The following is an 18788-nucleotide window of genomic DNA, read 5'->3' on the forward strand; positions in this document are numbered from 1 at the left end:
AAAACTGAAGGTTCTCAGTGGAGGCATACCTGGCCACCATTCTTCATCATGGCTTTTAGGGATTGCGCAGCATCCTGAAATAAAAATACATATTTAAATACCTATAAAATTGTATAAGTGTCCTATATCGCCCTAACACCTCAACATTCGTATAGATGTTCACTGTGCGGAGACCTCGCCAGTAAGCATCTCATTGTACTGGGTACACTACGCTGTATCCTGTGCATATGACAACGTTGGATTTTAATAGTGGATAATAGGRGTTTTTTCCTTGCACCGTTGACCAGAAGCAATATCCCCCTGATAAGCCCCCCATCATACCTTGTTGTGCTGGTCCCTGCCCTGCATCCTCATGTCGAAGGCTTGGTGTCGGGCGTTCTGGACAACCCCAGGTCTGCCTCTGCCGCCAAGGGCCTGGGGGGCGAACTGACCAGCGGTCATGTAGGCTGGGCCCTGCTGCTGAGCCTAGGAAGCACACAACTTATCATTTAGTTGAACAATTTGGGATACCTAGTCAGTTGTACAAATGCGTCATCCGCATTTAACCCTGATTCAGAGAGGTGGGGGGGATGCCTTAATCGATATCCACGTCATTGGCGCAGTTGTTGTCTGGTATTAACTGCCTTGCCCAAAGGCAGAATGACAAGATTATTACCGTGTCGGCTCAGGTAATTCAATCTAGCAAACGTTTACTGGTTACTGGCCTAACACTCTTACCCCCCAGGCTACCTGCTGCCCCCAGGCTTAATATGAGTCTGTGAAATTGGCCCATAAAGTCACAGGTTTCACAAATCTTGCACACACGTTTGGTTTCCTAGATCTAAAAATCTGCCATTGTCCAAAAAAGCAAGTAAGAAAACTGGCATACAATACAGCAGACCTCAAGGGCCACAGTTGTGCACCCCTGATTTAAAACATCTATTAAGGGAAGATTTCGAACAATACACAYCGCTACCACATTGACAGTATAAATCAGAACCAATGAAAAATAGTTTAATTGCCCATTGAAATAAATGGCCTTGCATGCATACTCATAATTCTAAGAAAACATGAAGGTAAGGAGTTAAGTTCATCCAAAACATATTGTCAAGGAAATGAGAATGCATTCACCCACAGTACAAAGTCAAGCTACAATAAAATAGCCCAATCCACTTCACTTACCTTCATTCTCTTCTTTTTGTCCTTATTCCTTCGCTTGAATCCCTCCTACAAGACAAACCCCATTTACACAAACAGTAAACTGGAAAAGTTACAGTAAATTACAGAACAGTGATTAACCGCGACTAAAATTGGCATCGGCTAAAATAGCGTAAATGACAGCTGAGTGTCTGACAAATACCCGCTCGAAAAGAGAATTTATGAAACACCCAAGCCATGATTCATGTAAATCCTTTGGAAAATCTCCCACCCCTCAGTTTAACAAAGGAAGAAAATGATCTATTGAAGAGGAAAAATTCCCTGCTGAAAGCTACTGCTTCCAGCTTCCATCTTACATCATCCTCTTTGCGCTTCTTGAAGATGTTGTCCTCAGCCACGCCGATGGCCTGCATGATCAACTCAACACTCTCCAATTTGACAAAACCATTCTCTGTGATGTAGCCCTGTGAGCAGAGAAAGACCACGTTAAGGCTATGAACAGACACCTGGGCAAGGAAGAAAGTCAGGACAGCTTTAAGGGCCGGTTTCCCAGACGCAGATTAAGCCATAGTCCTGGACTAAACAACTATTCCAATAGAGAAATGACACAGAACATGTATTTTCATCCAGGACTAGGCTTAATCTGTGTTTGGCAAACTGACCCAAAAACTTCTGGGGTGGGGGATTCTAAGTAACGTCTGCTAAGAAACCATGTGAGACAGTCATAACCAAGCCAACACAGAGAACACTTACTCCAGTCTTGTGCACGACGTCTTTGTAGATGCCCACCAGTCGATCTATCGCACCCTCTCTGAAGGACACATGGAACATACCATCAACAACTGAAAAGTATGGAAACAGCAAGAATGTATTTTTGTCAAGGTGTTTTCAAGACGATAAGCTTCATCTCAGTTCCGTCAGGTTTACCTAATCTCTAAGGACGGTAAGTGAGGCAGGAAATCATTGCCAACAAAGAAGCACATGAAGACCCAGTCGTCGACAGTCCTCTCAAAGTCAAAGGGAAAGGGCAGACTGGCCATTGTCAGCTCTCGCTCCAGGTACTATAGGAAAAGAAAGCATGTCTTGATAAACGGATTAAAAATAACTCAAAAAAGGAGATGTGTCTCATTTCATTTCGATCTGAAATGTAATGTTCATTTCTCTACCATAAGCCGCCTGTCAGTAATAAAGCCCTTTTGTGGAGAAAAACTCATGCTGATTGGCTGGGCCTGGCTGCCAAGTGGGTGGGCCTATTGCTGCACCCCTGCCCAGTCATGTGAAATTCATAAATTAGGGCCTAATGAATTTATTTCAATTGACTGATTTCCTTATATGAACTGTAACTCAGCAAAATCTTTGAAATTGTTGCATTCATATTTTTGTTCAGTATAGTTACATGACCATAAATATAATAGGCTTTTTGGAAATTCTAAGACGTCTGAGACAGAACGTACCTCACGCAAAACGCACAGCCTGATGAATATGAACTCCTGTTCAGAAGCCGGCATAGTGTCTGCAAACTCATCATGCTGCAATAAGAACACATTATTAGTCATCATTGCTCATAAAACGGAGAGCAAATGTAATGTACACTTTTTGGGGGCGGTTTACTGAGCACAGATTAAGCGTAGGCCTGAACGAAAAAACAAACTCAATAGAGAATCTCCATTGAAAATGCTTTTTAGTTTAAGACTAGGCTTAGTCTGCCTGTGAAAATGGCCCTTAGAAGGATACTTTAGGATTTTATCTACTTCCTCAGAGTCAGATGAACTTGTGATAATTCAATTTGTGTGTCCGTGTCCAGTATGAAGGAAGTTAAAGGTAGTTTAGCAAGCCAATGCTAAGTAGCATTAGCGCAATGATGAAGTATATGGGTATGTGGTAAATTCTCCATTGAGTATGGGGRCAATTCCAAATTTAATTTGAAAATCCAATTAAATTCTTGATTTCCCCCATGAAGTGGAGAACTTAAGTGGAATTAAATTAGAATTTAAATGGAAAAAAAATATATATATATAAAAACACTTAGTCCTTGGAATTGAAATTCAATATTTATAAATTTCCCAGTTAATGGTATGAATGCACATAGTATAAAACATTCACTGTAGGATTTGATTAGAATAATTTCAACCTGCATTCCTATATTTCCAGTATAGCTAGGCTGTCTCTAGAGTAACATGCTCAGACCGAAGGAAATTAATTCCAATTAGTGGAATTGTTAGGGATAATATTGAATTGGGAATGTAATTATTGGAATTTACCCAACATTGGAATTCAGAGGAATTGGATTCTCAGAATTCAAAGACTGACCTGGAATTTGAATTTAATAKAATTTACAGGGAGAGAGAATTGAATGAGGAATTGACCCCAACCTTGATGGCTATAAAGTAAATTTACCTCTCCCTGTTTCTCCCTGGCCACTCCCTGGCAGTCCTTGATCTCATGGCCTTTCTGTCCACACATAGCACAGGGCCTAGGCTGGTTGGGCTTGAACTCTTCTCTGATGATGGTGAAATTGGGCTCGTGAGTGGCAAGACCCAGCATGATCAGGTCAGCTAGGGAAATATACAATTGGAAGTGAAGAGGAAATTCAGTAACTCTGTTAGGACAGTGGTAGTTGATGAAAAAGCTTCTTTGTTGTTCAAATGTAAAACCAACGATTAGCAGCCCTAGGCCTTGATCAGGGTTTTTGTGGAAACAGAAAATCTTGAAATACAGTGGAAGGCTGAAAACAGCTCTGAAGTACTGCGTTTTATACATGTACTGTCATCAGGAACAATGAACTCAGGTTTCTAAGGCTTTATGTTAATTAAATTACCTAGTCCCCATGAGCCACGCATGCATTATTATCTACATGTGTCATTAATATACACGTACAATAGCATGATTTATCCATTTGAGGGGAGTGAAGCTTCACCCAAAATGGCACCCTATTCCCAACATCGTGCACTACTTTTGACCAAAGCCTTATGTGCCCTGGTCAAAAGTAGTGCACTATATATAGGGAATAGGATGTCATTTGGGACAGGCTGAATGCATCAGGCTCCTCTTCAAGCTAATTACATGCAATATTTTCCCTCTTTTGTCTACCAAGGGCATCATGAACCATTGAATGACTGAAGCTTTTATCTATCATGTCCTGCATAATTTCACCCATTTAAAACTAACTGGCCATTAATATAGCAGGACAATAAGGCCGGCAGTAAACAGAGAAGCCCTATCCTCTAACAAAATCCAAGGTTGGAGAGTTGCAACTAATGTTGCCAAACTTTTAAACAAGTGTAAGAACATTTTTATATTCACTATATCGATAACCATTTAGCAAAGCATTGCCTGCAGTTACGGTGCATAACTAAACCCTTTGCCGTCGTCTTAGAAAAACAAACATATGTTATCACGGTCACCCACAGGTCTTTTGCCCATCTAGCTCAATAAGGTAACATTGTGTGCCCTACAATTATTAACAACTATTTATCAAATCCTGAATAGGTATCATTGTGCATTTAGAAGCCTTCTAGCTGGTTTGACAAGTCTTTCCTACAGTAAATGTGAGATCTAATTTGCATCATGTCTGCATTTATCATGCTCTCTCATAATTCATCAATACTATGAAGGATACACGAAGCACAGCTTTTTGGAAGAGTTGTGTTGGTTACTCATTACTACAGAGAGACCATTGTGGTGCAAAGCTTACCGTCAGCTCCACAAAGACAGTGGTGTGTGTTGGGGTCATGGTGGGGTTGAGCTGTAAAAAGAAAAAGATGAAAAAAAGATAAACGCATCATTACATATAGTTAGCTTACACACAATTGCAGAGCTTGTACTAAGATGGAAGGCCATTTGTGACTTTGTAATATGCCTGTGATTTCAGCCAAGTATGTCACAAATGACCTTCAAAATGGTCAACAAATTCATATTGAAAACTATCTTGACTCCTACCTCTCTGCCGTCTAATATAGTCCATGATCTTATGCTCCCCCTCACCAGGGACACTGGCATCAGACAAGATTACCTAGAATGAACAAAGAAAGTTGTCATTTGAGCAATATTGAATGCATATGACCGTGTCAGACCTGACCTTTGTTTAATTTCCAAGAAAATATGTACTTCTTGACTGAGTAGAACAGACCAACACGTAAAAAAACAAGCTTTGACATGGTAAAAATTAAAGAGCACCAATGCACTAGAAATTGTCGTGGTCTTTTTCCACAGACACCATCACCTTTTCGGAATAATACCTACTGTAATGTTACGCCATCCAGGGTCATTACTGAGTCTGTCTGCAACGTAGTAACGGAGACACTTTGCAAGGTTGTCCATGAACTCTGTGCCCTAGAGATGATTTTCAAATGAACAATAATGAATTTCCAGACAGTATTCACAACTTTGCAGGTACACAAAAAGAGCTGGTCCAAAAGTACCAGGGGCAAGTTCTTCTGCACTGTTAAAGTAACTGTCCAGTGTTTCCAGATTTCTATGAAATACGACCTATAGCCAAATAATTCATATATATATATATATATATATATAGTAATTAATTAGCAGAGGAAGAACTTGTGGTGCACTGGTGTCAGGATGAGGATTATTACCCTGCTGGTCATCTATGAACATTTGAACATCTTGGCCACGTTCTGTTATAATCTCCACCTGGCACAGCCAGAAGAGGACTGGCCACCCCTCATAGCCTGGTTCCTCTCTAGGTTTCTTCCTAGGTTCTGGCCTTTCGAGGGAGTTTTTCCTAGCCACCGTGCTTCTACACCTGCATTGCTTGCTGTTTAGGGTTTTAGGCTGGGTTTCTGTACAGCACTTTGTGACATCAGCTGATGTAAGAAGGGCTTTATAAATACATTTGATTGATTTGATTGATGAGGATGAACTTTCCGATTCAGAGGAGACTGAGGCTGTGGGTGGGTGTAGGTGTGTTGAAAAGGTTAGTCGTTATTTTCACACAGAGTCATCTGAGAATGTTGGAGTATCTTTAAATGTATGTCGCTGCTAACTGCCTACTAGAAGATAGGGGTGGGTCTTCTGGCTTTGTTTGGGAAATAGGGGAGTTCCTCTGTATTCGTTGTGTGTGTGTGTGTGCGTGTGTGTGAGATAGAAACATTGTTTTGCCCCTCCACCTTGCACTGATTCAGAATACAAAAAGTGAAAGGAATTTTAGATGATACTATGCACTGTCTCTCTGTCTGTCTGTCTGTCTGTCTGTCTGTCATCACAATCTCCCAGATTGTGACATTATGAACCCCCTTCTGAATGGCAGACTCCCCTATATATCAGCTAGCTGGATATATATTTTACACACATACATACACACAGTACCAGTCAAAAGTTTGGACACACCTACTCATTCAAGGGTTTTCTTACTTTTTACCATATAGTAGAATAATAGTGAAGACATCGAAACTATGAAATAACACATACAGAATCCTGTAGTAACCAAATAAGTGTTAAACAAATCTAAATATATTTTATATTTGAGATTCTTCAAAGTAGCCACCCTTTGCCTTGATGATGGCTTTGCACACTTGGCATTCTCTCAACCAGCTTCAAGAGGTAGTCAAATGGAATACATTTCAATTAACAGGTGTGCCTTGTTAAACGTTCATTTGTGGAATTTCTTTCCTTCTTAATGCGTTTGAGCCAATCAGTTGTGTTGTGACATGGTAGGGTATACAGAAGATAGCCCTATTTGGTAAAAGACCAAGTCCATATTATGGCAAGAACAGCTCAAATAAGCAAAGCGAAACGACAGTCCATCATTACTTTAAGACATGGTCAGTCAATACAAAAAATGTCAATCTTTGAAAGTTTCTTCAAGTGCAGTCACAGAAACCATCAAGCGCTGTGATGAAACTGGCTCTCATGAGGCCCACCACAGGAAAGGAAGACCCAGATACCTCTGCTGCAGAGGATAAGTTCATTAAATTGCAGCCCAAATAAATGCTTCACAGAGTTCATGTAATGACACAATCAACATCAACTGTTCAGAGGAGACTGTGTGAATCAGGCCTTCATGGTCAAATTGCTGCAAAGAAACCACAACCAAAGGACACCAAGAAGAAGAGACTTGCATGGACCAAGAAACACGAGCAATGGACATTAGACCGGTGGAAATCTATTCTATGGTCTGATGAGTCCGAAATTTGAGATGTTTGGTTCCAACCGCTGTGTCTTCGTGAGACGCAGAGTAGGTGAACGGATGATCTTTGCATGTGGTTCCCACCGTGAAGCATGGAGGAGGTGGTGTGATGGTGCTTTGCTCGTGACACTGTCTGTGATTTATTTAGTATTTAAGGCACTCTTAACCAGCATGGCTATGACAGCATTCTCTAGCAATACGCCATCCCATCTGGTTTGCACTTAGTGGGACTATCATTTGTTTTTCAACAGGACAATGACCCAATTCACCTCCAGGCTGTGTAAGGGCTATTTGACCAAGAAGGAGAGTGATGCAGTGCTGCATCAGATGACCTGGCCTCCACAATCACCCGACCTCAACCCAATTGAGACGGTTTGGGTTGAGTTGGACCGCAGAGTGAAGGAAAAGCAGCAAACAAGTGCTCAGCATGTGTGGGAACTCCTTCAATGACTGGTGGAAAATCTTTCCAGGTGACTACCTCATGAAGCTGGTTGAGAACGCAAAGCTGTCATCAAAGCAAAGGGTGGCTACTTTYAAGAATATCAAATATATTTAGATTTGTTTAACACTTTTTTGTTTACTACATGATTCCATGTGTTATTTCACAATTTGTCTTCACTACTATTCTACAATGTAGAAAACAGTAAAAAATAAAAACCCTTCAATGAGTAAATGTGTCCAAACATACATACATATATACACACACATACATATATGTGAAATAATTACATTAAAAGCAACTTTTCTGTATTGGAATGATGTGGGCATACCCCCAACAGAATGGTGTGGACATGTACCATATATTCATGCAAGAAGACCACTGATTGGTCAGGTCATCCTCAGTAGGGTGACATCATCCTCTATGAGGAAAGCAAGCATTTTTTTTTTAAGTGTTTCTCTAATTTATGCTTTGGCCACAAATACGAGTGTATGATGACTCAACAACATTATCTGAGTAGGAGTTAATAGAATATTACATTTTTAAAAGTAAGACTTTGCCTGYACAGTTACTTTAAGATATTGGTGACAGAAACACAGCCTTAAAAAAAAGCCTCATACTTACTGGGGTGATACAGTTGCTGTCAAATCTCTCCTTGATTTCAACCGGTGGAAGATACCCTCCTAAAATGTGTAGACGGGCGAATTAAAAAAAAWWWWTWTTTAGTATGCATGGAATATATTTATGGAATATATTTGTAATTAAAAAAGTGTTTAACAAAGACTCCCATCTAAAGACTATTGGAAGGATAAGAAAACGTATAAAAATATATGCACCTCTCCCGAGGACCTCCTCTCGGATGCGGGATTTCTCCTCAACCAGTTCCACTCCTTCCTTGGAAGCACGGAATCGCCTGGAGCGCTGCTGGTTCATTTTGGCGCGAGGGGCCTGTTCAGAGATAAACAAGGTCATATGTATAACAAATTGTTTTGTACAGAACTGTAGAAAATCTAAATAGGGATTCATAGAAAATGTTATTCTCTCATGAAAAGAAAGCAGCAGAATTTACCACTCCATCAATAGCCATGTAGAGAACCCTTCTGGGTCGCACAATATTGAACAGCCGATCCATGTATTCAAAGATGGCGACCATCATTTCATCTTCATTTTTGGGTGCAGCCCTGTGAAAGTGAAGTAGAGTTTGAGGGTTTATACTACATTATCATCACAATTCAAGGTAATGTACAAGAGTACCACCAATACCATGGGCCCTGGTCAAAAGTAATGCACTATAAAGGGAATAGGGTGTAATTTGGGACAAAGTCACATTCTATTTAATTATGTTAGTAAGACTAACTTGTCTTCAGGATGTGTACAGGGGTGAATGATCCCATTCATGTCCAAGTACAAATTGTCAAACTCCACTTCGTTTGGATTCGGTTTGCTGGTATCAACAGGAATTCGTACCCCATTACATTCCTTGGACTAGGAGTAAAAGATWAAAAAAAWWWWWTWWTTAACATTCTTCCTATTATCAAATGCACGTCTGTTTATGTACTGTTGCAATGACGCAACTAATATAAATAAGGTGGTTAGCGAGATTTAACGTTACTTGGTTATGCATTAGATTCTGTAACACGCCAAGTCAAAACATTGGCGGGCTATCTCGCTTCTGCTTGTTCGCAAACCAATAGAATACCAACTCGACACTTGCGCAACACAGGCAACAAGGCTCTGCACACGAGTTTCTGTGTCAATCACTGCAAGTAGCATAGCTAACGTTAGCTATCTAACTGCGTGCATCTCATACATTGTTGTTCATTCACTCGACAAATGATATAATCTGCTCTGCTAGCTCTGTCGTTGAAAAGAGAAAATTATGAAAACTAACTATTTTGATATCTAAAGTGCAATAAGGTTAGTACATGCTAGATGTACTAAGAAATAAAGGGCACAATTATTACACGGTCTTAAATACGCAACACACTAACGTTAGCTAGCTGCCTACAAACACGTACCCTCTCCTCAGTACAATGGACAACAATTGTAGAATATTTCCGACTCAACCAACGAAAAAATGCGGGGACTCCCATCTCCCGTAGTTTTACAATACGCTACACACAGCTATAAATTATTATATAGATTTAAAATTATTTAGTTTTTAAAAAAAAAGCCGTTTTACTAGCTACGCGTTAACAAATAAGCTCATGGCAACGGTTGATTTCCGGGTTATGTTGTTTTCATCTTCCGGGAGCAATTGTGTACAGGACAGGAGTCAAACAGCGCCCCATCGCGAATTCAAACCACGAGAAGGCCGATGAGGTATTCAATTCCGAAACGTTCAAATTCTGCGATCATAACCAAGTGAGAAGGTAGTATTTATTTACAACATATCACTGGGAAATATCCACTTGGACGACCCTCCAACTGGTAATTACTAGTGGTAAACTCATCTATCATGCTGACTTCTGGTGCTCGTGGGAAATAGGACACTGGGAAGTGGTAAGTCCAACATAATTGTGGTCAAGTACTTTTAAAGTCAGAACAATTATTCAACCAATAAGATTTTAGCTAGCTTGATTATCCATAGTTTGGTTGTAATTGTCAAAAACGGATTTGTCAAATCCAAAACATATTTTGACCAATGGGTCAAATAAGGCTAATTGTTTAAATAACCTCGAAGAAAACCAATATTCCAAACCTCATGCCTCTATCATAATCCGTTCGAAAGTTGTTTTTACCCTTGTAGGATGGCCAAAATTAGGGTGTTAAAATCATTTTTATTTCAATGGAGGCCAGAGAAAATAATTGGTCAAAAATAATGAACATTGTGCAGCATCCGGTCAGCTAAACTGGATGCTGTGTGAGAATGAAGGCTGCCTGACAGGCTCACTTTCCCATTGAACTCCTCTTGTCGAATCCGCTGGACAGAAAACAATATAGAGGTAAGATAGATATGGATTGAGACAAAGCCTTTTACATTGAATTCAGCTCTTGTCATGCTAATTTTTCTTTTTGCAACCCACAGAAACAACTTCAAAGACGACCACCACAAAATGTAAAATTCTCAAAAGTTGTGGGTGAGAAAGTTGTACCTCTCCGTCAACATTGCTCGGTACTTATTATCAGATGTATTAGGTTACGAAATCGGACTTTTTGCATATACTCTTAATGAAATGTTAGCGAGAGACCCCACTGAATTATTCAGAACATGAATAATCATTTGTCTTGGTAAAATTTGGAAAAAGGAAATAGGAAACTGGGAAGTGGTAAGTCCGACATGATTGTGTTCAAGTACTTTTGAAGTAGATGGTGCCGGAGGGTAGGGCCGCCGTCTTATCGGCTCTTAACCAACCATGCTATTTTGTTTGTTTTGTTTGCGTTGTTCGTAACTTGTTTTGTATATAATGTTGCTGCTACCGTCTCTTACAACCAAAAAGATCTTCTGGACATCAGAACTGGGATTACTCACCTCAAATTGGACGAGGAGTTCTTCTTCAATGAGTCGGACGCGAGGGATATACTACGGACACCCGACCAGGCCCACATCTGCTAGCTAACGTTCAATTGCTGAAAATAAATGGGACGAACTGAAAGCACGTATATCCTACCAACGGGACATTAAAAACTGTAATATCTTATGTTTCACCGAGTCGTGGCCGAACGACGACATTAAGAACATACAGCTGGCGGGGTATACACTCTGTCTGCAGGAAAGAACAGCAGCCTCTGGTAAGACACGGGGCGGGGGCCTATGTATATTTGTAAACAATAGCTGGTGCACGATATCTAAGGAAGTCTCAGGGTTTTGCTCACCTGATGTAGAGTATCTCATGATAAGCTGCAGACCACATTATCTACGAGAGAGTTTTCATCTGTATTTTTGTAGCTGTCTACATAACACCATAGACCGATCTGGCACTAAAACCTCACTCAATGAGCTGTATTCCGCCATAAGCAAACAGGAAATGCTCATCCAGAGGCGGCGCTCCTAGTGGCCGGGGACTTTAATGCAGGGAAACTGAAATCAGTTTTACCTCATTTCTATCAGCATGTTAAATGTGGAACCAGAGGGAAAAGAATGCTAGACCACCTTTACTCCACACACAGAGACGCGTACAAAGCTCTCCCTCGCCCTCCATTTGGAAAATCTGACCATAACTCTATCCTCCTGATTCCTGCTTACAAGCAAAAATTAAAGCAGGAAGCACTAGTGACTCGGTCTATAAAAAAGTGTTCAGATGAAGCAGATGCTAAACTACAGGACTGTTTGGCTAGCACAAACTGGAATATGTTCCGGGATTCTTCCGATGGCATTGAGGTGTACCACACATCAGTCTCTGACTTTATCAGTAAGTGCATCGAGGATGTGGCAGGGCTTGCAAACTATTACAGATTACAAAGGGAAGCACAGCTGAGAGCTGCCCAATGACACGAGCCTACCAGGCGAGCTAAATAACTTCTATGCTCAGTTTGAGGCAAGTAACACTGAAACATGCATGAGAGCATCAGCTGTTCCGGATGACTGTGTGATCACATTCTCCGCAGCCAATGTGAGTAAGACCTTTAAACAGGTCAGCATTCACAAGGCCGCTGGGCCAGACGGATTACCAGGATGTGTACTTTGAGCATGCGCTCTTGCAAGTGTTTTCACTGACATTTTCAACCTCTCCCTGTCTGAGTCTGTAATACCAACATGTTTCAAGCAGACCACCATAGTCCCCGTGCCAAAGACATAAGGAACACCTATGTGAGAATGCTATTAATTGACTACAGCTCAGCGTTCAACACCATAGTGCCCTCAAAGCTCATCACTAAGCGAAGGACCCTGGGACTAAACACCTCCCTCTGCAACTGGATCCTGGACTTCCTGACGGGCCACCCCCAGGTGGTAAGGGTAGGTAACAACAAATCCGCCACGCTGATCCTCAACACGGGGGCCCCTCAGGGGTGCGTGCTCAGTCCCCTCCTGTACTCCCTGTTCACTCATGACTGAATGGCCAGGCACGACTCCAACACCATCAATAAGTTTGCTGATGATACAACAGTGGTAGGCCTGATCACCGACAACGATGAGACAGCCTATAGGGAGGAGGTCAGAGACCTGACCATGTGGTGCAAGGACAACAACCTCTCCCTCAATGTGATCAAGACAAAGGAGATGATTGTGGACTACAGAAAAAGGAGGACCGAGCACGTCCCCATTCTCATCGACGGGGCCATTGTGGAGCAGGTTGAGAGCTTCCTTGGCGTCCACATCACCAACAAACTAACATGGTCTAAGCACACCAAGACAGTCATGAAGAGGGCACGACACAACCTATTCCCCGTCAGGAGACTGAAAAGATGTGGCATGGGTCCTCAGATTCTCAGAAGGTTTTACAGCTCCACCATCGAGAGCATCCTGACGGGTTGCATCACTGCCTGGTATGGCAACTGCTCGGCCTCCGACCGCAAGGCACTACAGAGGGTAGTGCGTACAGCCCAGTACATCACTGGGGCCAAGCTTCCTGCCATCCAGGACCTCTATACCAGGCGGTGTCAGAGGAAGGCCTTAAAAATTGTCAAAGACTCCAGCCACCCTAATCATAGACTGTTCTCTCTGCTACCGTACGGCAAGCGGTATCGGAGCGCCAAGTCTAGGTCCAAGAGGCTCCTAAACAGCTTCTACCCCCAAGCCATAAGACTCCTGAACAACTCCTCCCCCCACACACACACGCTGCTGCTACTCTCTGTTATTATCTATGCATAGCCACTTTAACAACTCTACCTACATGTACATAATTAACTCYGCCCCCCTGCACATTGACACATTGACTCTGTACCTGTATATAGACCTGCTATTGTTATTTACTGCTGCTCTTTAATTATTTGTTATTCTAATCTCTTACTTTTTTTAGGGATTTTCTTATAACGGCATTGCTGGTTAACCCTCCTGGTGTGTTTGTTTCATGTTAATTAATTCTGTGTTCCTGCTCCAAAATGACTGCCCCATTGTAGCTGATTATAAATCCATAATAATACATATATTTTCATCTAATGTTGTGTTAAATCTTTCTATCAACTGAAGTTATTGTGAACATTACAAGTTTTGAACTTCTATTTGCTATTCATGGCCTGTAGGGTGTTACTGACCTGAGCTCATACAACAATTTTTTTGAGTACAAAAAGCATAATGTATGAATTATTTTGACTATAACAAATACTCAGATGAAACATGTTGTGCTATTTATCACAGACTACTTTGTCAAAGTTTAACAAGGACTCTCTCCTCCTCACCAGTGTCATGATCAAAGATATGATCAAGAGCCTCACATACAGTATATCATTTGGTCATTGTGCTGCCACAGAAGGAATTGTGTGCAAGGCCTCAAAAAAGCTTTATATACCAGAGCTGTGAGAAAAGTTCTATATATTATTGAAACAATGTTGCGATTGTTTGTGAGAATACCAACAGATGTGGTTCCCGTTGGGGAAAGATCATATTTGGGAAAGGTTCCCATGGGGGTTGACATGGAAGCCATGAAGGGGAGTGAGGTGTGTGTGTGCTCAAACATACATGCATGTGGGGGTCTGGGAGAGGAAGTGTGTCCATCTGATGAATGGGCATGTGCCTGAACTCAATTTTATACACAAATTTTAGTCTCACCCATTAATTTCTAATGACCAGTCATTTTTGACCTGGAACACCACAGGTGTACAAAAGTTAAATAAAACACCCAAAATGTTATGAATATCATCACTTTGTATTTTGTGTGTTCAGATGCCCTGTGTGGACTAAGTCGTGGAACCTTATGACAATCAGATTAAATTAACTACGTTTTTCAGAGAGAAATCTTGCAAATCGGTCCAATTCGACCATTGGACTCTGGAGCAGTGGAAATGTGTTCTCTGGAGTGATGAATTACGCTTCACCATCTGGCAGTCTGACGGACGAATCTGGGTTTGGCGGCTGCCAGGYGAACGCTACCTGCCCGAATACATAGTGCGAATTGTAAACTTTGGTGGAGGAGGAATAATAATCCGGGGCTATTTTGTCATGGTTCGGGCTAGGCCCGTTAGTTCCAGTGAATGGAAGTCTTAATGCTACCGCATACTTGTGGTAACAGTTTGGGGAAGGCTCTTTCCTGTTTCAGCATGACAATGCCCCTGTGCACAAAGCAAGGTCCATACAGAAATGGTTTGWCGAGATCGGTGTGGAAGAACTTGACTGGCCTGCACAGAGCCCTGACCTCTACCCATCGAACACCTTTGGGATGAATTGGAACAACGACTGCCAGCTAGGCATAATCGCCCATGCTTCTACACCTGCATTGCTTGCTTTTTGGGGTTTTAGGCTGGGTTTCTGTACAGCACTTCAAGATATTAGCTGATGTACGAAGGGCTATATAAAATAAACTTGATTTGATGATTAGTGCCCTACCTCATTAATGCTCTTGTGAGGGGGGTGTAGGTATGACAATGACTTATATGGAGAGGTGCGTGAGTTGGACCAATAAGGGCCCCACAGTGGATGTGTCATAATACCCATAAAACCTAGCCGTCAAACAGGGAAATGGTTCCAATCGTATGTCCACCATCCTTTTTTCCCACAGGGAWTTTTAGAAACACTTAAAATAAGGGCTGTGCTTCATGTAGGCTTACCCCAGCGTGACGTTTTGATAACCATTTTAAATCGAGTTTTATAAAAGGAAAACGATTGGAACCATTTCCATGTTTGATGGCTAGGTTTTATGGGTATTATGACTCATACTGTGGTACTCTTGCTGCCCTGCCTGAGCATTTCAAAATGTAATGAGTACTTTTGGATGTCATGGAAAATGAATGGGAGTAAAAAGTGCATATTGTCTTTAGGAATGTAGTGGAGTAAAAGTTGTCAAAAATATAAATAGTAAGGTACTGATACCCCAAAAAACAACTTACTATTTAACTTAGTTACTTTACACCACTGCTATACACTGTCTTAACCGGTTTTAACACAATTGCAGGCAACAGTACTTTTCAGTAACAACACGTTTGTGGCATCTTTTCTTCCGTTACACGCACTTGTTCGGAGACGCAGATAGCTAATTAGCACAGGTAGTCTCCTCTATCTTCTGTCTGTCTTCTATAAACAAGCGCTGTAACATGGAAATATGCCATTGTGGAAACCGTAACCCTTTAAAAGGTGTGTAGTAATTTAGCCTATTGTTTTTATTGAAATTGAWTTATGGCTGATATGAAAGTCAAGTTCCAAAATGTTTCCAAAACTGTATCGCGGGCCAGGAGTATTTGCGTTTAAAAATAGCTTCAGTGCTCCCATCGGGAGCTTCGTGAATAGACGGTATTCGTGAATAGACAGTATGAATATACCGTCTATGAATGGATAGATATCCATAGGACATCCACAATGTGAGMATTCCTTATTTTGTCTAGTCATTGAGCACCCACTCTCAACTTTGGTTTGTGGGCTAGGTCAGGCATTTTGCAATATTTCCTTTAATATTTTAATTGCTTTGGTTCCTTTTCATTCAGGTTTGAGAAACGTTGTCCTATATATTTTGAACATATTTAGCATTAATATTCTTCAGAGAACAAAAAAATTACGTATACCATGATTATAATAGTGCTTCTCATCTCTATTCTGAATGGTATTCTGAATGGAAATGCATCTGTATTAAGAAACATTCTATAATTTGCGTCACGTAGCCAACTCGTAACATATAAAAAGTACATTTATGTCATCTTTGTCAAGATTAAGGCAATTGAGACATAAACAACATTTTGAAGATGATGATGATGATGATAGACCAAAACAATATAATCCAGATGTAACTGGAAAATGAATGTAGAATTATCATTCAAGATTTTGTGGTAAAAGTGCAATACACTATTCCTCTGTATCTAGGGTTATAATAATAACGTGTTGCACCAGGATAATAGCTGCAATAGCAACACGTTTTAGATAGAAAATGGGGGCTCCTCTATTCTGCATGGCCTCCTTCAGAAGAAAAAGTCCATCAGCTGTTCTACTTCAGACAGCACCGGGCTGATTTCAAGACAGTGCTATTACCACAAAGAGCTACTGATGGAAAACACTTGCATACTCCAATTTCCCATTTCCATAAACATTCATTTTGTAGGGAATTTGATTAAATCTTACTCAGCCAATGATCTGAGTGTCTGAGACGGACACACACTGAGAGGAATGGGGGAATATGATGCAAATCACTGCAGGCATTTCAGACTCCGTGTTCTCCAACAGGTCATGTATATTTCATCGGGCCAGGCTTGGTTGGTCCAGCTTTTTAGATGTTCAAACTAACATGGATAACTTAATCTGTTAGTGACAGATAGTATTAGGTTGCGTTTACACAGGTAGCCCAATTCTGATATTCTTTTGCTAATTGATCTTTTGACCAATCAGATCAACTATTTTGCCAATAAGTGGGCAAAAGACCAGAATTGGGATACCTGTGTAAACACAGCCTTAGGGGGCAACAGAGGTTTTCTCACATATATGCTAAAAAAAAAAAAAACGTGATAATGGGGAATAGTATCGCACTGATAAATTAGAATTCACATTTTAAGATAGATTTTAAAATATACATTTCTTCCCCGGGATAAAACAAAGTCTGGGAACAAAAGGCTCTTGACAGCTTCTATCCCCAAGCCATAAGACTGTTGAACAGTTAATCAAATGGCTACTTGGACTATTTGTATTTTTTTTTGTTTTTGCACTGTTTCTATGCACACCCACTGCACTCTACCCACACACTCAAAAATACTACATTCACACACAGTCGTGGCCAAAAGTTTTGAGAATGACACAAATATAAATTTTCACAAAGTTTGKTGCCTGCCTCAGTTTGTATGATGGCAATTTGCATATACTCCAGAATGTTATGAAGAGTGATCAGATGAATTGCAATTAATTGCAAAGTCCCTCTTTGCCATGCAAATSAACTGAATCCCCCCAAAACTTTTCCACTGCATTTCAGCCCTGCCACAAAAGGACCAGCTGACATCATGTCAGTGATTCTCTCGCTAACACAGGTATGAGTGTTGACGACAAGGCTGGAGATCACTTCTGTCATGCTGATTGAGTTCAAATAACAGACTGGAAGCTTCAAAAGGAGGGTGGTGCTTGAATTATTGTTCTCCTCTGTCAATCATGGTTAATTACAAGGAAACACGTGCCGTATCATTGCTTTGCACAAAAGGGCTTCACAGGCAAGAATTTGCTGCCAGTAAGATTGCACCTAAATCAACCATTTATCGGATCATCAAGAACTTCAAGGAGAGCGGTTTAATTGTTGTGAAGAAGGCTCAGGGCGCCAAGAAAGTCCAGCAAGCGCCAGGACCGTCTCCTAAAGTTGATTCAGCTGCGGGAACGGGCACCACCAGTACAGAGCTTGCTCTGGAATGGCAGCAGGCAGGTGTGAGTGCATCTGCACGCACAGTGAGGTGAAGACTTTTGGAGGATGGCCTGGTGTCAAGAAGGGCAGCAAAGAAGCCACTTCTCTCCAGGAAAAACATCAGGGACAGGCTGATATTCTGCAAAAGGTACAGGGATTGGACTGCTGAGGACTGGGGAAAGTCATTTTCTCTGAATCCCTTTCGATTGTTTGGGGCATCGGAAAAAGCTTGTCCAAGAAGAAGAGGTGAGCGCTACCATCAATCTCTGTGTCATGCCAACAGTAAAGCATCCTGAGACCATTCATGTGTGGGGTTGCTTCTCAGCCAAGGAAGTGGGCTCACTCACAATTTTGCCTAAGAACACAGCCATGAATAATAATGGTAAAAACACATCCTCCAGAGCAACTTCTCCCAACCATCCAGGAACATGTTGTGACGAACAATGCCTTATCCAGCATGATGGAGCACCTTGCCATAAGGCAAAAGTGATAACTAAGTGGCTCGGGGAACAAAACATTGATATTTTGGGATCATGGCCAGGAAACTCCCCAGACCTTAATCGAATAGAACTTGTGGTCAATCCTCAAGAGGCGTGTGGACAAACAAAAACCTACAAACTCCAAGCATTGATTATGCAAGAATGGGCTGCGCATCATCAGATGTGGCCCAGAA

General features: G+C 41.3%; 1 protein-coding gene across 4 annotated transcripts in view; it reads right to left on the reverse strand.

Annotated features, from left to right (window-relative positions):
• The window catches only part of xrn2 (5'-3' exoribonuclease 2), a 40541-nt gene extending 30581 nt beyond the window's left edge, over window positions 1-9960 (reverse strand). Inside the window, exons 1-16 of one of the 4 annotated variants that reach the window (XM_023973663.2) lie at window positions 9737-9960; window positions 9076-9203; window positions 8788-8899; window positions 8555-8666; window positions 8343-8401; window positions 5380-5469; window positions 5077-5149; window positions 4832-4882; window positions 3535-3692; window positions 2592-2666; window positions 2065-2198; window positions 1891-1948; window positions 1494-1601; window positions 1162-1206; window positions 322-465; window positions 30-74 (exon numbers count right to left, since the gene is read on the reverse strand). In XM_023973663.2, the coding sequence (XP_023829431.1) occupies window positions 30-74; window positions 322-465; window positions 1162-1206; window positions 1494-1601; window positions 1891-1948; window positions 2065-2198; window positions 2592-2666; window positions 3535-3692; window positions 4832-4882; window positions 5077-5149; window positions 5380-5469; window positions 8343-8401; window positions 8555-8666; window positions 8788-8899; window positions 9076-9203; window positions 9737-9811 (1467 nt within the window). In that variant the 5' untranslated portion in view covers window positions 9812-9960. The other 3 variants (XM_023973665.2, XM_023973664.2, XM_023973667.2) reach the window with 3 other exon arrangements.
• Between the last annotated feature and the right edge of the window lie 8828 nt (window positions 9961-18788).

This window comes from Salvelinus sp. IW2-2015, linkage group LG28, assembly GCF_002910315.2.
Source record: "Salvelinus sp. IW2-2015 linkage group LG28, ASM291031v2, whole genome shotgun sequence".
Lineage (NCBI taxonomy): Eukaryota > Metazoa > Chordata > Actinopteri > Salmoniformes > Salmonidae > Salvelinus > Salvelinus sp. IW2-2015.